Source organism: Chlorocebus sabaeus, chromosome 3 (assembly GCF_047675955.1).
Source record: "Chlorocebus sabaeus isolate Y175 chromosome 3, mChlSab1.0.hap1, whole genome shotgun sequence".
NCBI classification, from domain to species: Eukaryota; Metazoa; Chordata; class Mammalia; order Primates; family Cercopithecidae; genus Chlorocebus; species Chlorocebus sabaeus.
Window position 1 is genome coordinate 81,352,054 of NC_132906.1, and position 23,070 is coordinate 81,375,123.

Here is a 23,070-nt window from a genome sequence, read left to right on the forward strand (position 1 = left end):
TATAGCATAACTTAGCCATTCTATAGTTGATGGGCATTTGGGTAGTTCCTATCTTTGTTATAAATAATGCTGCTGAGAACATTCCATCATCAAACACGTGTTTTGATGAACACGTGTTTGAATTTCTTTATCCAGGAGTGGAATTGCTGAGTCTCACATGTGGCTCAGCTTAAAGTAGATGGTCCTGAGCAATTTTCAAAGATAATTACCAATGTCTGTTTTCTCTAGAATAAGTTTTAATAAGTTATACTTTTCTAGAAAGTTGTCATTCATCAAAGTTATTGGTATGAATAAAGTATTCTTGTGATTTTTTAAAAATCTGCCATTATATCCCTTGTATTATCCTTAATACTGTTTATTTGTGCTCCTTCATCTGTCTTTTCATCAAGCTTGCCAGGTTTGCCTATTTTATTTGACTTTGTAACAGCCAGCAGTGAGCTTTAGTGACTCCTTCTGTTTCTTTGTTTTCCACTTTACTGGCATTTGCTGTCAGCTTTCTACTTTCTTCTTTCTCGTTTCTTTAGATTATTGTTACTTTCTCTAACTTATTAAATTAGGTATACATAACCCTTTAATTTTCAGTTTTCTTTTTTTAATTTAAGCTCAATATTTTAAAATTACATGAAACACTTTATTACATCCCATAAACTTTGATAGGTAGGTAATAGTTTTGTTTTATTCATTCTGAGATATCTTCTAATTTCCATTATGAGGATTTTTTTGGTTTCCAGATGTGTGGGGTTTTTTGTTATAGTTATTATTTTAATATTGATTTCTAGTTTAATTGCATTGTGGTGAGAATATAATCTGTGTAATGTTTATCATTTGGTATTTGTGAATATTTCATATAGGATCTAGTGCACAATTACTTTGTAAATACTTTACATGTAATGGAAAAGGATGTATATTCTCTAAATATTAAATGCAAGGTATATATGTCCATTTAGAAATAAACTTGTCATTTATTTTTTATATTATTATTTTTTGGCTGGTTGATATATCAGTTACTGAGTTATATGCTGAAAATTAAATATATGTCTGGATGCTTCCACTTCTCTTGTAATTCTATTTATTTTTGCTTTCTGTGTTTTGATGCCATTGTGTTATATATAAATATATTCATGTATTCTATTGATTTATCCCTAATACTGCCCTTTTTGCCTTTGAGGTCTATTTATTTGGCATGAATGTAGCAACATCAGCTTTCTTTGATTAGTGTTTCTCTGATTTTTTTCCATCTCTTTACATCAACTTGTGTACGTGTTTATATTTTAGATTTATCTTTTGTAGGTGAGAGGTGAGAGTGGCTTTTGTTTCCCTAATTTTTTTTCACAGCTGTTTTTTCTCGTAATACTTTATTCTTTTCTTTAAGGTCCTCCTGTGACATCCTAGTCTTTTTGAAGTGTGTAATCATTTTCAGATCCTCCTATATTCAGGTCCTTGGGGACCCAGTCCTCCTCTGTGTTGTGTGTGCCGACTTGCTCATCATTGGTGATTTCCTTGTGGATTTTGTAGTTTTAAATTCTGAGTTTTTCCCCACTGGAGCTTTAACCATAAATCCCACGGAACCCCAAGGCAAGAGAATCTCTCTCCAGAGTAGTTTGACGTTTGCTTTTGCTTGGCTCCTTAGGTATCTCCATCCCAAAACCAATTTTATGTAACTTTTTGATGGGTTCTGAGACCACATATGTATAGTATAACTTGAACCCCAAATTTGCCTGTGGTTCTTAATTCTCAGGCAGGACCAAGATTCCTGCTGTCTTCCGGGGGAAGACAGGCTTTTTAGTTTGATTTTTTTCATCTCTGTCGCTGAGGGTGCTGCCATTTGAAGATTGTATCTTTAGACAGATAATTGAGCTCAAAATTGCTGCCTCTTTCAGACCCAAGGCCGCATCTTCTGAACCCAAACAGTGATGAAACCCAGTGTGGTTCTGGGTGAGCAGGACCTGTGCTCCCCCGTCTCCCGGGATGCTCACTGTGTGCGGCTCTGCTTTCCACGCCCGCTTGTTCCCGAGGCCTTGCGACTCCACTTACTTCTTTCATGTTTAGCTGTGTATAGAAATATTTATCTGTTAATAGCATTTTTAGGTCTTTATAGTAGGAAGATTTTCAGATACTTAGTCTATAATTTTGTCAGGACTAGACTTCTAGAAATAGAGATTTAAATTAATAAATTCAAAGATTGTCATATAGCTAGAAACATGGATTTTTTAAAAGCAGCATGTGATGCATTTTTCTTCCCATGGTGGCTTCTTTTTTCGTTGGTGACATAGACTAAGCAAGGAACGGCATTGCTGTCGGTCCTCAGGATCCGTGGAACTACCCTCAGAGAGATGGTTACTGATCCTCACTTCTCACCTTTTCCCTGTTTGTCAGATTTCCCTTCATACTCTCTAGCCTGTTGCTGAGTTTTTATCACAGTCTGCAGTCTTCCTGCACTGGGCACGCTCAGGATTTACTTCAGCCATAAGAAGAAGAAAGGTAGAGTGGGGAAGCATTTTAAGGGCCGTGATGGAAACACCAGATATCTGGCTGCCCTCAGTGATTTAGCCTCCTCTCCATGTCTTCCTTTCTATCGCACCCTGCAAAGCCCTGAGCTCCTAAGAGTTCACTGGAGTTGGGACAGTCAGTGGCGTCACAGTCGGGCTGAAATTAGGAGTGTTTGTATGTGTCTTTCACTGCCTTCCAGAGCCACAGTGCACAAACAGCTTTTGCACTGCCCATTACTTTCTTTTCTCCTGAGCACCTACTGCAGGTGCCAATTTTGTGCTATTGACTGAAGGATGTTGTGATACTTTTGGATTCGAATTGCTTGCCTGGAGCAGATCAATATGACACTACATTCCCAGTCTATAGATGTAACTGCATTGAGAGAAAGCTCTTCCAAGCATTATGATGGTTCTGCTCCTTCTGTGTCTGATAACCGTGTGTTGATCTCTTTTTAGGGAGGAATGATCAATTGGAATCGTCTTTTTCCTCCTTTACGTCAGCGACAAAACGTAAACTATCAGGGTGGTCGGCAGTCTGAGCCAGCAGCGCCCCCTCCTCTAGAAGTTTCCGAGGAACAGGTAATTCATCAGTAATAGTTGGTACTCATTCTAAATCCATGTTTCAGAGTTGAAGCAGTTTCGATCAACAGGACTTGAAAGTAATCAAGCATGTAAATACAAAGATGGTGACAGCAGTCCATCTGCCACCATGATAGAGACTTTGGGCCTTTTTTTGCTACTGTGGTTCTTACAAGTTTGAGGAAGGCATTATTGGTTGGGAGTAGGGGGTGGGAATGCATTATGGTAGCTTGTTTTAGATGCTCTTACACTTCATATATACAAGAAACTAATGAGATTGGTTCTCTATAAAGGATCGGGAACAAGGAGGTGGGAGGATGGGGAGGGAGTGTGCCTTTGGCATGGTTTCACTTTTGTATGGTTTTGAGTCATGTTAATGTTTTACATATTCAACAAGCAAACCAAAAGACCGGGACAAATGTAAAGCTGAAAAGAAACAAATGATCTAACTGCATTTCAAATGAATAACATAATCACATTGAATGAGGGGAAACGGTTTTCAGTAACTTTTGAACCTGATATACCCTCAGTCTAATGAAGAAACAAAAAGAACTGCAAACAAATCTTAAACATTTCTTCATAGGTTTAGTTTTCATAAGGGTATGAGTATAGCAATTCTAAAATTATGCTGTATTATAGGTTTGAGCAAATGAGGAACTAGGTTGATTTTATTGTGGAAGAAGGAAAATAAAAATATAAAGCAGGGGAAGGCAAGGGAGAACCCTGTGGGGTTGGGAAGGAATTATCACTATTATTGTAAACTCATGAGTGTGTGTGTGTGTGTGTGTGTGTGTGTGTGTACACATACCCTCACTCTGACTGAGAGGGCTCAGAAGCAGTGGCCTCCTGGTAGCAATGGGCTCACCTACTGCCCAGATCTGGTTTCTAAACACTCTTCCCCACTAAAAGGAACCAGGCCTCTTTAGGGAAAGGGTGGATTCCAGGCCCAGGGTAGGGAACGTACAGGATAGCCCTGGATCATTGTGTGCCAGGAAAGTAAGGAAGTGATCAGTCGCTGCTGGGGCATGTCAGAAGACACTGGAGCCAGCTGTAGGATCCTGCTGGTCACATCTGGGGCATCAGCTTTGGGGATTAAAATAAATGAAGGATAGTAAGAATTCATGCATTATAATGATATTAGTAGATAAATATTTGTATAAATATGTACACTGGAGAAAATGAAATGCTTTTCCTGAATGGAATGTCAAGTAATAAATATACAAAGAATGATAGTATTGGAAAATCACAAATTTGCAAGCATTGTAATAAAAATCCATTCAGGGAAAAATAATCAATATATGAAGACTAGGCTATTTCTATATAGATGGTCCCTGACCTATAATGGTCAAACTGTAACAATTTTTCAGTTTTATAGTGGTGCAAAAGTGATACATACTCAGTAGAAGCCATACATCAAATTTTGAGTTTTGCTCTTTTCCCAGGCTAGTGATACGTGGTATGAGACTCTTTTGTGATGTTGGACAGCAACTGTGAACCGTTCTGTTTTTCACTTGCAGCACAATACTCAATAATTACATGAGATAGTCAACACTCTAGATTTGTGAGAGTTGATTTTGCCCAACTGTAGGGTAATGTTAAGTGTTCTGAGCATGTTTAAGGTAGGCTAGGTTAAGCTGTCATATTCAGTAGGTTAAGTATACTAAATGCATTTCGACTTACGATATTTTCAACTTACAGTGGATTTATTGGGACTTAACCCCATCGTAGGTTGAGGAGCACTTGAACTCTCAAAGTACCCCTCCACAAGTTACCTACTAATTATAAAGGAAAACAGTAATTCTACAGAGGAGAAATTGGACACCACCTTAACCAAGTTATCAAAATTAACATCACCAGTTATGGAACAAAGAATTATTATGTTCATATCCTGAAAAGGACATATCAGTTATGTGTTACAATCAACATGCATAACTTTGATCGTAAAGGAAAATAAGATAAACTTAATTTGAGGGACAGTCTATAGAATACCTGGCCTGTGTTCTTCAGAAATACGATGTTGCAGATTAAAGGAGACTAGGGAGTCATGCTGTCCAAATGGAAAATGTGATCCTGGACTGGATTTTATACTGGAGAAAAAATTTCTGATGAAAGGCCATTTTAGGATCAGTTTCATCAATTGGACTATGGATTGGATATTGGTATTACATGAATTTTACATTTCCAGGACTTGGTACATACCGACTGTGGTTAGGAAAGAAAATATTCTTGTTCTTAGAAAATACACACTGACATATGAAGGGAAAAAGCACCATGATGTGTGCAACCTGCTCTCAAATGGCTGAGGCATAATGTCTGTGCATGTCAGTACATAGTGTGTGATCGTGTGTATGTGTGACAGAGACAGAAAGAGAATGCGGCTATGGCAAAATAACAGTTGGTGAATCTGGTTAAGGAGGAATCAAGGGTTCCTGGTACTATTCTTGGAACTTTTCTAAGTTTGAAATTATTTCAAACTACAACCTTTTAAAAAGCTATAAAAGAAAGTTAAGAGTGTTGCCATCATAACACTTTGAAGTTTCCTTCTGCCTATTGTTTTTTCTTCTCAGCAAACAAAACAAACTGAGATCAGCATTTCACAGCTGACCACACCATCCAGGCCATTGCCTCCCCATTCCCTGTCCCCACAGTGAACAAATACCAGGCACCTGCCTCTGTGGCAAAACTTTGTCCTCACTTTTTCCAAAACCAAAAGGTGCCCCTGGGCAGGGATCTCATAGCCACCTCTGGGTTAGGCTGTGACAGGTGTTTTCCAGAGAAACCACTGTCATGTGCCCATTGAATTGATCCAACCCCTCCCGCTTGCGGCTTCTGCACTCGGCCTGATGGTTTCAGCAGCTCTTCAGGATTAACAGGTGGAGTATGGAGCCACAGTTTTCCTCTTCTGCCTCCTCTAGAGAATTTCTAGACTAAGGTTATCCCCATGGATAAGGAAAGTCCAGTAACCTGCCATGTGTAAAATCTTTCTATAACATGTTTAAAAAATAAGATACTGCTGTCAAATTCACTGAAAAGAAGTATCAAAATTCTGTTATATTACTGTTTACTTGATACAGCAGTGAGTCACATTCCTCATGGGGCAGCCGTTAAGATGAGGTATTTAAAGGTGATATATTTCTCAGTTTGGGCACTTCAGAAAAAAAAAGTGTCAAAAAGGGAGAAAAAGAAGTATGTGTGTGATTGAAGTCTTCAGCGTGGTTTTTTTTTTAATGAGTCATTTTTCCTTGATCATCCCAGAATGACAACAGCGAGGTTACATATTGTCAACATCAGTTTAAAACAGCACTTAATTTCTTCCTTGTGCTGTGTTATGAGAAGTTGTAAAAACATGAGGGGTTGTTTTTAACATACACTTTCTTATACATTGATTTTCAAAATCTTATCTTTGATGTTTCTTGATTATCCTGCAAATAGCTGTTATAAACCATTGTTGCCTTAAAGACGCAAGGTTCTTACTGGCATTATTCATTCTGCAGGCTCTTGGTGTTTCTTGCGGTGGGTACTATAGAGATTATAAAAGATAAAAATGATACTGTTCTTGCCCTCAAGATGCTTACAAAAAAGTTTATAAATTTATATTTTATAATCTCTTGGCCAGTTTGTTTAACCACTGTCTAAAATATTTGTTAATAACGTGTTAAGATAGCTTGAATTAACAAAAGCTTTTTTTTGCTTAATTTTTCAGTTAAATGTTTGTATTTTCTTCATTTAAATATCAGAGCCATGTAATTTTAATGCATTGAGAAACTCAGTAACTTTTTAAGCCAAGAAAAATAGAAATGATTGAGTTTTTTCCTGCTGTAAACAAATACTTTAGGAATTTAGTGAGAGTTCAAGAAAACCTGGTAGACATGAAATGTATACCGTGTACTTTGAAAGCAGAAGAATCTAAGAAGAATGTGCATCCTTTAATAAATCCAATAATAGTTTGATAGCCATAGAAATCTTTTGCCACCTTTTCTACTTTTGCTATTTTTGCTATTATTAAGATTCAAGACTTTTAGTTCTTCAGAATCCACTCCCACTTTTTGGTGAGTAAACCCACGGCACCTCTGCCAATTCATCACCCCTCAGAAATGCCACCCCAGCCCCATTTAAGAATATCCCAAGAAGGAGGCTGCTGTGCAGGCAGGCGGTGCAAGGCTGGAGAGTGCCAAGCCACACAGTGCGCCCTGTGCTGCCTGGCCTGCCAGCTAGATGGTCAGGATGGCAACAGCGACCCCCGGAAACCACAGGGCGAGATGTCTGCTCATGCCTTCCCTGTGCAGGCGTGCAGGGAGGAAGATCAGAAGAAAACCCCACAAGTTCCTACCAATTTCACAGAACTTTCCAAGTGCTCTTAGAGTTGAAAGATAACATCTGGGGAAAGAGAAGTCTAAATTTGATGAAAGGACAAAGGTAGATAAAGTAGGCTGTGAGAGGAAAATGAAGGATTATGGACCAGCTAAGGGAAGCGAGGAGAAGGCCCCCCTAAGGCCCCCCAAAGACCACTGCCTGTCCTCCTCAGAATCCCCAGCATCAAATCCATAGACCCTGGGTTTGCTTTTGGAGATGTGTAGACAAGCTGGGTGAGCTGTGGAATCAGTGACCGTGAGAAGCAGCCTTAGGACAGCAAGGTGGGGAAGCTGCTGGAGAAGGACAGGCGGTGTCACGGGCTCTGAGTCTAAAGGGAAAATGGGTGGCAAGAAGGTCCTACCAGGGTTGTCCAGAGAAAGCTAGGCAAGAAAGAGGAGGAGGAGGAAGAAGATAAATAAAAACTGTTTGTCAACAACAATAGCAAAAATGCCAAACCAAAGGCCACTTGATAAAACTCTTTTGAGTAATCATATGTGCTCAAATATCTGCTATCTTAGAAATAAGTATATCCAGGCCAGGCATGATGGCTCATGCCTGTGATCGCAGCACTTTGAGAGGCCAAGGTGGGCGGATCACGAGGTCAGGAGATCGACACCATCCTGGCTAACACGGTGAAACCCTGTCCCTACTAAAAAATTAAAAAAATAAAAAATAGCCGGGCATGGTGATGGGCGCCTGTAGTCCCAGCTACTCGGGAGGCTGAGGCAGGAGAATGGCCTGAACCCGAGAGGCAGAGCTTGCAGTGAGCCGAGATCATGCCACTGCACTCCAGCCTGGGTGACAGAGCAAGACTCTGTCTCAAAATAATAATAATAATAAGAAGAAGTATATCCATTATTCCATCTCTCTCTTTTTTATTGTTTTTTTTTTAAACAGGTATCTTTATACTACTACAACTCATACTCAAAATTAACAAATGATTACATTTTTCTCATATTTGCTTCTGATTTTTTTGAACCAAAGAGGGAGGTCGGGCGTGGTGGCTCATGCCTGTAATCCCAGCACTTTGGGAGGTCGAGGCGGGCGGATCACGAGGTCAGGAGATCGAGACCATCCTGGCTAACACGGTGAAACCCCGTCTCTACTAAAAATACTCAGGAGGCTGAGGCAGGAGAATGGCTTGAACCCGGGAGGCGGAGCTTGCAGTGACCGAGATGGCGCCACTGCACTCCAGCCTGGGCCATAGAGCAAGACTCCGTCTCAAAAAAAAAAAAAAAAAAAAAAAAAAAGTGGGAGGAAACTCATCAAGCGTATCTCTTCTGAACCCTCCCAACGCTTAGAAAATGACTGTTAGGTAAAATCAGACAGGAAAGTTAAATAAGACTAGACCGAAGCTGGGACTTAACAAAAGGAAGATGGGCAAATTTCAGCTGCTTCTCTCCCATTCATGTCTTTCCTTCCTTTAGCCGACAGTGACCAGCTGTCTGCTCTGCACCAGGGCTAAGCGCTGTGCTAAGTTCTGAAAACACTGAGATGGATAAGGTGGAATGTCCTGCCCTGCGGAGTTGTGAGCCCAGGGCAGGGAGACAGGTGGACAAAGAGCATGTGCAAGTGTTCAGGTGCTGCTGAGGCCGAGAAAGGCCGTCAGGGCAGTGGTGTTGCAGAGAAGGGGCCTGAGGACAAGTACATTGGAGATGGGGAGCCACGGATGGGTGGGCTGGAGTGGAGGGGACTGGCGGGCCAGGGCACTGCCTGGGATTCTAGAAGCTGGACAGGAAGGAGGCCAGACAGGCTCACCAAGGGTCTGATGTGTGGCATGTGGTTGTGCTCTAGACACTAAGGAACCATGCAGGATCTTGCACAAGAAACACCATCACTGGGTTTCCCAAGAGGATGGACTGGACACAGAGGAGGGGGCAGGTTATAGTCATATAATTTTCTCCATCCAGGCCCAGGAAACATGGCGCAACTGCCCAGACAAGAGATGTTACCATTTGGTGCATTCATATTAATAATACATTTGTAATGCATGTCAAATGACAAAATTACAGCAAATTTAGTGACAGATCTATTTGGCTCTTATTTGCAACTTACTAATTAGCGTGGCCTCCATTCTACAAAACAGAATGTGAGCTCCTGCCAGGAAGTACTGAAACAGTGCGTTTTGTAAGAAGGAAACAGAACAATAGAAAAATAACTGATAGGTTAACATTGAGTTACTTCAGGTTGCTTTTTTTTAAAAAAAAGATTAAAGCAGAGGGGAGTTCCTTATTATGCTGACTCTTGTAGTCTGGGATCTCGTATTTTTAGAAAAAGCAGGTCTTTTTGTTTTGGCATCTGCCTGCTTCCTTAAAGTTTCAGTTGGATTATGTGGCATTTAGCACAAGTGACTCCATTTAGTTTGGTCTTCTGGTTTGTTGGAGCTCAAAACAATGGCCTCCCATAATTTTTGTTTAATTCACATGACATGTCATGTGGATTCTGTTTATGTCTCTGAGATATCCATTAGCCCAAGTAGAGAGAATGGCTTTAAACCCACAAGGTGCTTTCACTCTTAGCTGATAAATAGCAAAATGTATTTAGTATTAGAGAATCGAAATCTTAATGAGGCTATCTCCTCTCTTCTCATCTCAGGAATCCTTACCGCTATTTCTAGAAAACCCACCTAAACTCCTAAAATGTTCACCTCCTGAAAGCAGGGATCTAATATTTATTGGTTTCGAGACACACTTGTGCTTCTGCTCTGAGTAGCCAAGCATGGCAGCACATTGGGTATTGGGTTAGCCTCCCATGGCGTCTGGTCTCCCTGTGGACAGCGAGCTCCCTGAGGGCTGGGGCCAGGTCTGCCTTGTTTCCTACCCTATGAAAAGCCTGATACACATAGATGCCCCAGCATCAGTTGGAGAGGGGTTGAACACGAAGGCGTGGCCAGTAAACTTCCCTTTCAGAACTCTTGTTTTCACGTCAAAACTGTGCTAGAGAGTGGTATTATGCCAGGTTTTCCCATTGCTTACTCTAGTGGATTGAAAATGTTTTCTAACAAGATCCCAAAGTTAGATGTGTTACAATGAAATACTAGGTGGTACTCAAATAGCAACCAACTTTTGTGGGGTGTCGCATTCTGCTGGGTGCTCTGAGAGATGTACACAAAGGAGCTCGGCCAGCCTTCACTGAAGACCTGCTCCATACCAGACCCTGACGAGGCCCTAGACACACTTGATCTCAAAGCAGCCCAGAGCCCTGGCAGGGGTATATAATAACCAGAAGCCTGAGTTCAGCCAAGAGATGTGAAAGGAGGGGGGTTCTGCAGTTCTCCCAAGGAAGAGAGTGGTCAGATGGGGAAAGGGAGTGGGGGCTTCACTGCCTTGCAAGGGTCTCGACCATGGGTCCACGTGGGGGTGGGCGGCTGGTGCCGACTGGTAACCGGTGCCAGTTGCTATGACAGCAGTGGGTGAGGCAGGCCCAGCACATCTGGGCTCCCTCAACAGGGTGTGCGTGCTACACTGCGCCCAGTGTGAGCTCAGGATCGGGTGGGGACCGTCTTCAGGTGGGCATCACTTTCTGCAAGCGTCAGAATATGGGAAGTAAAAACCCAAAAAAACATTTGTTTTTGACGCGCTTAGCTAAAAGGGAAGTTAAAGAAAACCACACTCTAGTTTGAATAAACCAAGAGGAGTATTTCACTGAGGGGAGTTGCTAGAAATCTCATTGGAATGAATGTCCCATTTTACTTATGTCAAAGAGGAGTTGAATTGCAAGTAAAATACCAAAGTGGGATTTCATTTATTTTCTTTTCTCTTTTTTTTTTTTTTGAGACATGGTCTTGCTCTGTATCCCAAGCTGGAGTGCAGTGGTGCTACATGGCTCACTGCTCACTGCACCCTCGACCTCCTGGGTTCAAGCCATCCTCCCAAACCCGCCTCCTGAGTAGCTGGGACTACAGGCACATGCCACCATGCCCAGCTAATTTTTTTTTTGGGGGGTAGAGACAAGGGTCGCCCAGGCTGGCATTTTCTTAAATGAGAATTATCTTGAGGTAGTAGGGACACACATCCCAATCATAGAAGATGTTTAAAAATAATAAGGAAAGAGAAATTGGTACAGATTTATTTCCATCTCTAGGGTGTTTTCCTCATTCAGTGAGTTCTCTGAAAAGCCCGTTATAGGGGAATGTATTCCATCTTGCTCCTTTGGAATATTGTCAGGTGACGGTGACAGTGCTCTTGTGGCAACGCCTATTTCTGTCACACTCGTCTGCCTTGGTCAGCCAGCCATGCGGAAGCGTCACACCAGGGCTGGTGGAGGGAGGGCTGCTGACGCCTGTGGTTCAGGAGCTTGTGACGAAAGGCAGCTGATGGAGTCACGCCTTGCTCCATTGGGGCACCCTGGACACCTCCAAGTGGGTCTTCATCCCTGTGGGGGCTCTGGTGGGGCACCCTGGACACTTCCAGAGCGGGTCTTCATCCGCGTGAGGGCGGAGCTGGAGTTTGCTGTTGCCGCAGCACCAGCCGTCCCCTGGTGTCCTCTGAGTGGCCTTATCTCTGCTCCTCACCTCTGGAAGTCAGGTTTCCTGTCACAGAAAGCAGGCTCTGGATGTTACATTTGGGGAATGTTAGTGTCTAGAAATAAGAAATAAGTAGATGTGGAAGACAGGAAAGCATAGCATGCTGGAGGTGAACCCAACTAGAGCTGGCTTCTCAATGAGGTTAGAGGAAGGAATCATTTCGATTTGGGGGCTAGAAACCAAGCTGCACTCTAATCTGATATTTTGTGGTGAGGATTTTTAGGCAGAAACTTCCTGTGATGCCTGAGCAGGAGGAAGGTACTGACTGCTCTGCGATGGAGAGGGAATGTTGAAAGAATGCCGTTTTAGAAAATTTCTTTGGGACATTTTTAAAATTTTCCAGACCAATGACTGCAAGCCCATCAAGCCAAGGCTGACGGAGTTGCAGCATGCTGCGCCGCGCCTCGCCTCGCCATTGCCTCCACTCACGCCAGAACACGTGTCTGTCCTAGCACAGTCTTTTCCAGAGTCTCAGTGTCCTCCCAGCATTCTCATTTTGTCCTCCACATGTTTATTGGTCACTTTTGATCTTCACGTTCAGCCTTCTCTAACCGGTGCTGGGCACGGGTGTGTCAGGCCTGTGTTGGGAGGAAGCAAGCCAGGCCTGGTGCCCGCCCTCAGGGAGCTCACCGTCTGTGAGGGAGACCAGATCCATGCAAGGCCCTAACCCAGTACCCAACTCATGCAAGTACCTAGTGCCAGTCCTTAGAGCAGAGGAGACCGTCTGTAAATATTCATTCCTGTACTTGAACAACTTGACATCAGGAGATTTTACATTGAAACTTTCTCTTCCTGTGGATGTTAGATCGGATCAGGTGCTCGTGGTGAGTTCTGATGCTTCTCATCCCAGTAGCTGAACTACAAAGACAGGAAGCAGCCTGCAGAGAAAATGAAATAGTTCAGGGTTTCAATGTGAGTTAATGTGTGTTGTGGCTAAAATATGATGCTTTCGATAGGGAGAGAGATGGGCTGACCATCTATAAATACCATTATTTATATAGTCATCAGAGGTGTGTATTTGCTAAACTTTATAAATACATAAAGTGTTTCCAGGAGTCACTAGAACAACACAGGCTTTTTGTTAGAATGTTATGCTCACCATTTAAAAAGATTGCTCCTGTCTTTTTGACTTCACTAGGGCCCACCACACACCTGACCCCACTGTCCTCCATAGGATAATAGTGGTCCTGAGAGGTCATGTTTATTGAGGGCTTGTCATGTGCCCATCACTGTTCTGGGCTTCTCACATGCATCCCTCTCATCTCCCAAACTGCGAGGAAACAGAGAGCCAGAGCCTGGTCCCCTGCATCTGGTCATACGGGGCCAACTCCAGAGCTGGGGTCCCCCTGCCACCCAGCGCTGGAGGCAGAACTGAGGCAGCATACAGCCTCCCCTGCATTTTTATTTCACGGAAACATGAACCTGGTTTTCTGTCCCTACAATTGAGTACCCCTTATCCAGAATGCATGCTGCTTTAGTCCTTCAGTAAGCCCATCACACATTTTCACCATGTCGTCTGTAGACACTTTTTCTGCAGTGTTAACATCATCTCCATCATCACTGTTGTCACAGTCATCTTGACTCAACCATCTCAGCTATTTCACCATGGGTCAATTGATGAACAGCTGGAGCCCCCTTATCGATGTTAAAAACTTCAATATCTGGCTCACGCCTGTAATTCCAGCATGTTGGGAGGCCGAGGTGGGCAGATCACTTGAGGTCAAGAGTTCAAGACCAGCCTGGCCAACATAGTGAAACACAAAAACACAGAAATTAGCCGGTCGTGGTGGTGCATGCCTGTAGTCCCAGCTACTTGGAAGGCTGAAGCAGGAGAATGACTTGAACCCAGGAGATGGAGGTTGCAGTGAGCCGATACCGCGCCACTGCACTCTAACCTGGGTGACCCACTGAGACTGTGTCTCAAAAATAAAATAAAACTTCAACGTCCACTTCTTCCAGCTTACTGACAGACTCCAAAGGTATATTTTTTACCTGTTTGGAGGTCAGACATCATTTTATCCTCACTTGACATGTGGAATCCTTCAAAGTCACCACCTCGTTCATCATCATCACTGAACATAGCAGAGGCCAGAGATTGTGCCAGGCTTGCGTAACTGTGTCACTTGTTGTGCCAGGCTTAAGTCACTGTGTTGCATGCATTGGCAACACCACGTATGGCATCCTTCATGCTAAACACCTCTTGAAAATCTTCGTACCCATTCATTGCTGCTAGCATGTTGTTCGAGAAGGTACTTTTATATTTATCTTTCATTGATCTAACGATACCTTGGCCACAAGGCTGAATGAATGAAGTCACATTTGAGGAAAAGTACATGGCATAAACATTATTTTTGATGAGCATTTCAGCTGGAGGATGAACGGAAAAGTTGTCAAGGAATAACAAAGTATTTCAGTCATCATCCAGCCCAGCTTCCCTCCAGTGAGCACAAGCCGCAGGTCCAAAATGTTTGTGAGACCAATCAGAAAAGATACTCCTAGTTAAACATGCCTTTTTGTTAGCATAATGATGGCCTGGTAAGAAATTCACTCCTTGAAAACAGCAAGGACACAAGCTTTTGCCTGTCATGCAAGTTTACGCTTATGCACGCCTCTGCGCTAGCGCATCCCAGCAGAGTTGTCCTGCCCTTGATGTCTTCAGTTCCTGGGGGGGCTGTCTCATCACCTGTAGTTTGTGTCCTTCTGGAACAATAAACCAAAGCAGTGATTCCATCAGCATTATAGACTTGTTCTGGCATCAGATTTTCGTCAGCAATGACCTTGGCAAACTCAACAGTGAATTTCTTTGCTGCTTCATGATGCTTTATCACCACATTAAAAAATTTAGTTTCATATTTTTTCTGAAATTTCTGCAGCCAACATGTTGAATATTCATAGTTCCCTTTCGTTTTCGATTCATCCTGATAGATCCTTGCTTGTTTCCTGACCCACATAGCATTAAGTGGCAGGTGTTCGCTGCAACACCAAGGGATTCATCCTCGGTACATGATCAGGATCTTCATTTTTAGCTTTATGCAGTATTCCTCTATTTTTCATTAATTTGTGTTCATCACTTTTAGCATAGAACTTCAACAGTTTGTCCTTCTGTTTCTTTAGGTCGTATATGGTGGTCACTCCAACTCCATACTCTCCTGTAAGACATTTTACACTCACACTGCTCTCTGCTTTCTCCAACAGCTTGACTTTCTATGCTATAGATAAACATAAATCTTTTCTTATCACTGTTACCCAGAAGGGTATCTGCAGGCCCTTTAGATATTTAAACAACATTTTTATAACAGACCAGAAAGTAAGCAAAATAACACAGTGAGTGATGCACGTGGGATTTGGCCCCAGGCAGGGCATTGTGGGGAACGTGCCCACTGGCATGTGCTTGTGTGGGGGAATCGGGGCATGTGCAGAAAAGGCACGTCACAGCTGCAGGAGGGTGAGAGGGTCTCTTTTCCCTTGGAGACACTGAATAAACTACATGTTGTGGCCTGCATTTTGACTGTGGCCCATCACATGAGGTCAGGTGTGGAACTTTTTCCATTTGTACCGCCATGTTGGTACTCAAAAAGTTTCAAATTCTGGAGCATTTTCGATTTTGAATTTTCAGATTAGGAATGCTTAACTTGTGTTTTGCTTACCTGACTGCACATCTGCACAGGCCTCGATTTCATCTTTCTGTAATTTGAGCACAGGAGGTGATGCTTCACATGCTAAATAAGCTTTCCCAGGAGAGACTGTAATGAGATGGGCGGGGATTGGGTGTGCTGGGCTTCTCTAGGCAGATGAATAGTAAGAGCCACAGCAGTAATAGTTAGTGTCTGCCAAAGAGGCCTATAGACAACTGTTCTTGTGTTGCTAGTTTTTGCTCCAGTTCTTACTGTCTATATTGTGAACCACTGAAACTACATAGAGAAAGGACAGCAGGGGCCGCTTGGCTAACTTGCAGGGCTGTGAGCACTGCACCGCACCCCTCCACTGGGGAGTATTGGGTAAGCACCCATCGGAACACCTATCCCCTGACCCTCGTCGTCCTTGCTGGCTGGTTGTCATCGCATACCCAAGCCGAAGCATGCAATTTCAGTTTGCCATGAATGTTTCGTTTTGGACACTACAGGACACTTTCAGGTACCATTTCTTAGCATAATTGTTTATTCTTTTTAAAGAACTGTGCTAACATTATTGCTACTTAGCAGTTGTTTTTAATCTGGTGAAAATACACGTCAGTGGGCAATGAAAGTTCTCCTATCACACTTGTCTTCTCACCCATAAAAATTGCATAAAGCTCTGAAGCCAGCTTTGGCTAAAGGAGCATGATCCACCCCTCAGAGGATGAAGAGCAAACCTGCTGCAAGCTTGTGACAGCAGACACTCTCTTCTGCCAAGAGCTGTGAAAAGCCAGTCTTAGTTGTCAAAACCAGCACCATGGCACATGTCGTTCATGTCTGAGAGAGAATAAACTCAGAAGGAAGTCTTGTGTACATGGAAAACTTTTGTTCTCACTCTAGGATGTCACCTATGTGACTTACAACCCAGCCCAGCCATCCCAGACCTAAGGGCTTCTTCCCTCTCCAGGGCAGGGCCTGCGTGCAGTCCGTGCTGCTGCCCTGTCTTGGTGACCTGTGTGCAGCCTGCCCATTATCAGCATCCTCTGGATTCCAAACCAAATGCATCATCAGTGGAGGGAGAGCTCAAGTGCCAGGTGGAGCTGTGGCCTAAGGTCACACCTCATCACTCCAGATTATGAATCGTGATTTGCCAAATCTCCAAATTGCTGAGTGTGGACAGCAGATGGATTGTTTCTGCTGGCTGGGTGCAAAGCAGCAGCCAGTCCTCAGCTGTGCTTGAAGTACTACAGGTAGTAGTAAAAGTAGCTTTTCCAAGCCATTTAAATAAATGTCATTAAGAGTGGCCAAGTTGTTTGGGGGCCATGGCATCATGGTGGTGGATAACAGGGGAAGGTAGGCAGGCCACCTCCCATTTGGCCTGAGTTACCTCCACCAATGACAGTGGTCCTTAACTGGAAGTAACTGGAGGAAACATCATACAGGTTATTTCAACCCGAGATTGGAAAGACCACCTTGATCAGCGAGAGTTTTCCTTCCACGTGATATATATCCAACCTGAGTCCTCCAGCCCCTCTCCCTGCGCAACCTGATGGAGGCTTGAGAAAGCACTTAGCTTGAAAATGTTCCTAAGGAAAAGGAAAGTGTGAATTCTGAGAACCAAATGGCAGAATTGAAGTTTCACGTCTGGCAAAAGCCAGAACAGATTATTATCAAATAGATGATTTGTGAACGTTGAAAAGACAGCTGTGGCCTAGGACACCAAACCAATGCCATTGGCAAGATGTCACCAAGACCTTTGACAACATCTCGTCAGCTTATGAGAGATGTTGGTGACATGCAGAATGGATAATGATAGTGCAATAAAGTGGGTTTGAAACTGATTAAAAATGTTCATTAACCCCTTGAACACAGAGTTCTGGACTCTTTGACCTGACCTGTTTGACATTTTCATCAATAATAACTTGAACGAAGTTGTAGAGGTTTACTAATCAAATTTAGGCATGATGCAAGTTTGAGGGAGATGATTAACAGCAGATAACAAAACTAGAATGGAAAAGAATTGATTTTGGTTGGCTGGAAAATGGTCAGATGGAATTTAACAGAGAGATGTACAGTCCTAGACTTCAAAGGTCAGGTGGGATTTGAGAGACCTGACTCGAGAGCATTTTATGTGAAAATTCCTGAGGGTTTTCAGCAGGCCCAGCTTAACTGGCCACACCAGTGATGCAGCTCCTTACACAAGAGCGTGCACAGACACACACATACATGCACACTACTCATGCATTCCTCTGCTCTCATTGAAGCTAAGGGCCCAGACTGTCGGAGGGCAGCAGCCTCACTGCTCATTGCCCCGGTGAGACCACACCCATGGTGTCACACTCAGTTTTGGGCACGGTGTTCTGAGATGGTGTGCACAAATGCGAGGGGACTGGGCTGAAAGGAACTGGATCCTGAAACACAGGAATGAGCAAAGGCAGCCACAGCCCTCATACTGGGAGTTCACAGCGGTGGGGAGAAGCTATCGCCCCACAGACACAGCTGCGGGGAGCCCAGGACAGAAGGCAGTGGGGCCCTGAGGACTTCACTCTGGGAGCCTTCTAGTCTGGGAGACATGGGAAAGGGCAGGGGCTCCAAGACTCACCAGGGGAAGAGGAGTCAGCAGGCTCAGGGCAGAGGGCAGAGACGGCAACAGGCAGAACAAGCCGCGGTGCCCACAGGCCAGGGTGGGGGCCGAGAAAAGCCAGTGGTTGAGGGAGGAAGGAGAGGGCTGTCACACCCACAAAGTGCTTTATGTAGGAAAAGAGAATAGGGTTGTTCTCGGTTACTTCAAAGGACAAAATCAAGAGCTGTGGCGTTGTGCGAATGGCAGCTCGTGAGAGGCAGAACACCAGGGTGGCAGCATTCTCAGCCACCTGGCAGCAAGGCCAGGGCACTCAGCCACAGCTGAGGTGCATATGAAGCATTAGGAGTGTGCATGTGTGTGTGCCTGTGCATGCTCTTGTGTAAGGAGCTGCATCACTGGTGTGGCCAGTTAAGCTGGGCCTGCTGAAAACCCTCAGGAAATTTCTCATCAAATGCTCTCGAGTCAGGTCTCTCAAATCCCACCTGAAAACCCTCAGGAATTTTCTCATCAAATACTCTCGAGTCAGGTCTCTCAAATCCTACCTGACCTTTGAAGTCTAGGACTGTACATATCTCTGTTAAATTCCATCTGACCATTTTCCAGCCAACCAAAATCAATTCTTTTCCATTCTAGTTTTGTTATCTATTGTTTTGTTACCTATACCACTCTCTCCTCTGGCGGGAAAACAAACTAGAAGGTTTCTGCCTTCGCTGCGCGCTGCCCACCAGCCCCGGGCAGCTGAGCGTGAGTCACCTGAGGGTACCGTAGTGTCCCAGGTGCTGGGCCTCTTGCTGCCCCGGGACAGCCCTCCGCACCACAAGGCATGTAGAGGACACCTAGCAGCCCTTCTTAGCTTCCTAGCCAGGGCTGTGCGTCTGTCCCTGTGCTAAGGGTTGAAAGCAACGTTCCAGGAAGGAGCACACTCAGTGCGTGCGCTTGTAAGCCTGGTCCTCACCCACTGAATGGTCCCATGACATGGGCAGCAGCCCCTGTTTGGAGAAGCCCTGGCTGGACTCCAGCTTCTGAGCAGTGTCCACTACGTGTCCCTGTTTGCCCTCAGCTCTTCCCTAAGGCTTTTGGGGGAGGAGGGGTCTGGGTGTCTGGGCCTGCATGGTCACTGGGGGGTTCCCTCCCCCACCTGCCTCTCTCCTGTCTGCACCTTCTTCCTCACCTTGCTGGGTCCTTGGGTTAATTTTGCTCAGAATATCCAGAGTTAGCCACTAGGCTGTGGGTGAAATGGGATGGAGAGGAAGAACAGCAGGCTTTCTGGAGCCACATGCCCGTCCCTTCCTCCAGCCACCCCATGCCATAGTGCCCACTCACACACCCCGAGTCCCCTGAGCAGAGGGAGGGGTGGCAATACTGGGCCCCTTCTCTTTCCACCATGTAACACCAAGTAGCTCGCTCTCTTTCGGAAAAAAAATTGGAAACTCTGACTAAGTCCTCAGGTGAACCCACAAAAGCCTCTTTAATGCGCAAGTGACTGAAAAACTCAACATGTACAAGACTGTTGACTTTTACGAGATGTTATTGCAAGTGCAGTTTATTTTAATATAAGTACAAAAAAAGTATTCCTGTGGCAATCTGGGGCCATGAATATTTTTGTAATACATTCTTAATTGGGAAAAAAGGTTGCAAATAAGCTTTAGTAACACTGCCGATTTCGATACTGGAGACTGCCTGTAGAGAAAAGTACAGGAAATCTCCATATGCACAGAATCAGGATTTGTGGTCAAAAACAATGCACGCCCGCTCCTCCCTGCTTCTGGTGGCTTTCGCTACCTCCTTCCCTCAGTTGCTGCCCCAGGCTCAGCCCCCCTTTGCTGCCTGTGTAAGCCCCAGGCTGCGAGCGGGACAGCTGTTAAAAGTAGTCCGAGCACCCAAAGGCAGGCAGTTCTGTGGCAGTGGCACCAGGAGCGTGATGCCAGGGCTGAGCGTGTGTCACCGTCATAGGGAATCACATTTGACGCTGAGGTGTGTGGCCTGGCAGTGAGCCTGGGCAGCTCATGCTGACCTGCTCCCAAGGCCTGGTCCCACTAGGCCACTTGACCCTCAGGAACCCTGTGTCTTCGTCTGTAGACTGAGGGTTACATGCGAGAATGCATATATATCAGCTACCCCTAGTAAACATTGAAAAATTTGTACCTGGTGTAACTTTTAAGTATCAGATTCCATATTGAAATGAAAATGGTTTTTTGTAAACAGTTTTGACCTTTGCCACACGGCTCACATGAGGAACATTTGGGGCCCAGGGATAAGCAGCAGTGTCGTCAGCGCCCTCAGGTTTCTGGGTTTTCTCTGCCTGCAGGTCGCCCGGCTCATGGAGATGGGATTTTCCAGAGGTGATGCTTTGGAAGCCCTGAGAGCTTCAAACAATGACCTCAATGTCGCCACCAACTTCCTGCTGCAACACTGATGGTCCCAGGCCAACACTGGGACCGGACCGGCCGCCGAGTGACAGTGCATGGTCCCCACCATCAGATCAGCCCGGGGACTGAGCATCTCTGGTGCTGATGTTCTTGTGGGAAGAGGGAGGTTCCACCGCACCCCTGCCTTCAACCCCAAGACTGTTGCCGTTATAGTATGGAAATAAGTTTGCCATTACATTAGCATGTATTTTCTACCTATATTTTTTATTGGGCATTTTCCCTAGGTTGGAGAGTCATCACTCGTTTTGAATGTGTTTAAAATGCATTAAAATGGAAGATTTCTGCAGGCAGTTGAATGGCACTCCAGATGGGGAATTGCCGTAACCCTCTTACTGTAACGTGTCATCTCCTGCGATGTGATGGGGAGAGGGTGATGTTATTTCATAACGGACATGTCAGATCCTTCTTCATGGACTTTTTTAGTTACTGTTTCTTCTCTCAAACTTGTTTTCAAATCTCTTGGGAGTGAGGGAGAAACGGGGAGCTGAATCCTCCCCCGAGCTGTTCTAGGCCAGGGGACTCCGCAGTACCTTCTCCTATATCTAGTAACAAAGAATGGTGATAACCATGCACTGGTTCAAGGTTCTGGAGTTCTCCATGAAACTTGGGTTAATTTTGCTCAGAATATCCAGAGTTAGCCACTAGGCTGCGGGTGAAATGGGATGGAGAAGAACAGCAGGCTCTCTGGAGTCACATGGGCTGACTAGGGCACTCTGTGGCTGGCCTGGCACGGGCTCAGCCCGGGAAGAGGAGAAACGATCCCTTGCCTGCCCCGTCCCTGTGGCAGGGCTAGCTGCCTGGCCCTCTCGGCTTGTAGCCAGTCAGCCCCTCTGGCAGCAGGTTCTCCTCAGGGCTTGGGTCTTGAACCTGTGGCGGCAGGAGGCAGGGCAGACTGTGGAGGATGGGATGCAGGTCGGGGAGAAGGAAGGCAGGGGTGGACCGCCCTGAGCATGAAAAGACCCCAAGCAAGTTGGCTCTTGCAATGTGCAACTGTTATGTTCTGCAAAATGAGCAACGATGTATCAAATTGATGCAAATTTAGATGTTGATACTTACAATAAAGTTTTTAATGTGTTTTACTCTTCAGTATTTTTCTATCAGACTTGTACAAGTAAAGCCTTGTTCCAGGCTATGCATTTACCAGTCAACCAAATCCTCCGCACTGCTCGTCTTTCTTCAGAAGACTGAGTGCTTGTTTGAAGTGAGTGAAGCGCATTTGTTCCTGTAAGTAGCACTGCCCACAGAACACCCCCGGTCAGTGGCATTACCTGTGGAAACCTGGAAGCTGGGTCTTACTGAGGCTGCCTGGGGCCACTAAGCTGCTCAGAAATGGGGGTCAAGGTGACTTTCTTGGAGCCCCGCTGGTCCCACGCACAAGCCCCTCCTTGAATCTGAGTTGCGCCACCTCAGGTTGAAAGGAACGATTGACGGTGGTGGAGATGTCCCTGACCTCATTCACTAACCAGGCCTCATTCAACACCTCCTGAGAGTGCTGAGCAAAGCCATGTGGGTCTGACCTCGGAGGCAAACCAAAATCCACTCTCTGTGTTCCCCGTGCAAAGGGGCACAGGCAGAGAACAACCAAAAATACACCCCCTCCTGCATGCCACCCCTTCAAACAGCACCTAGCCAAGTAAAACCAAACCAGAGGCAAAGGTCTCCCTCGGAGACTGGGGGGCAACAAATAGCCCCTTGGCAAGTAGCTAATTAGAGGCCTCAGTTCACACCTGCCAGCTGTTCTTGACTGTTTGCTGATCAGGATTCCCTTGGGAATGAGATTGTATTTTGGAGACTTTGCCCTGCCCACGGGAACCTTAGTGACCCTCTGTGTTGGTTGTTTACAGAGTAGAGGATTGAGGACCTAAGTAGTGGCAGAGCTGGGAGACAACTACAGGCTTGGTTTGTTCTCTTTAGTTCTTTGAGCCTCTTTCCCAGTTCCTCGCAGCTGCCAAGTCCTCACCTTTGCAGTGGTGGCCTGTGATTCTCCATCCTTGTCATGCAACTGCCAGGCCACTCTCCCTCCATCACCACCTTCTGGACAGTCACACACACACACACACACACACACACGTCTACCTTTTCACGCTTGGCCATGTTTTCTGTCTTACTGGGGTTCGCGTAGCTCACGCACTCTTGCTTCCTGCAAATATTGAAAAGCATTGACACAGGCATTCCCGGCAGAAGTCTGAACACCTGAGAGCTCCCCCACCTCTTGTCAAAACACTGGGACTCTTCAGACTGATGGCACCCGCAAGGAAGACCTGTGGAGCCATGCCAACCAGAGGAGGGTGCCAGTGAGCCGCTTGACTCAGCTTCCTAAGGTCTAGAAAAGGTTTAGCCTTTTGATTTTGTGCACACGGTAACAGATTGGGCTTAATTTTCGGGTGAGCAGATTTATAGATAGTGAAATGAGAAAAGGAGGGAAGATTGTCCATAGTGACCCCTTTCTCCTGACATTAAGGAAAGCCTGCCTATGAAGTTCCAAATCATAAAGCTA

At 45.0% G+C, this 23,070-nt stretch overlaps 1 protein-coding gene across 3 annotated transcripts in view; it reads left to right on the top strand.

Moving 5' to 3' along the window:
• The window catches only part of UBAC2 (UBA domain containing 2), a 185,341-nt gene extending 163,689 nt beyond the window's left edge, over window positions 1-21,652 (top strand). For all 3 annotated transcript variants that reach the window (XM_073014468.1, XM_073014466.1, XM_073014467.1), the window contains 2 exons: window positions 2,946-3,068; window positions 20,453-21,652. In XM_073014468.1, the coding sequence (XP_072870569.1) occupies window positions 2,946-3,068; window positions 20,453-20,560 (231 nt within the window). In that variant the 3' untranslated portion in view covers window positions 20,561-21,652. The remainder of the gene's footprint in view (window positions 1-2,945; window positions 3,069-20,452) is intronic.
• Window positions 21,653-23,070: the final 1,418 nt, after the last annotated feature.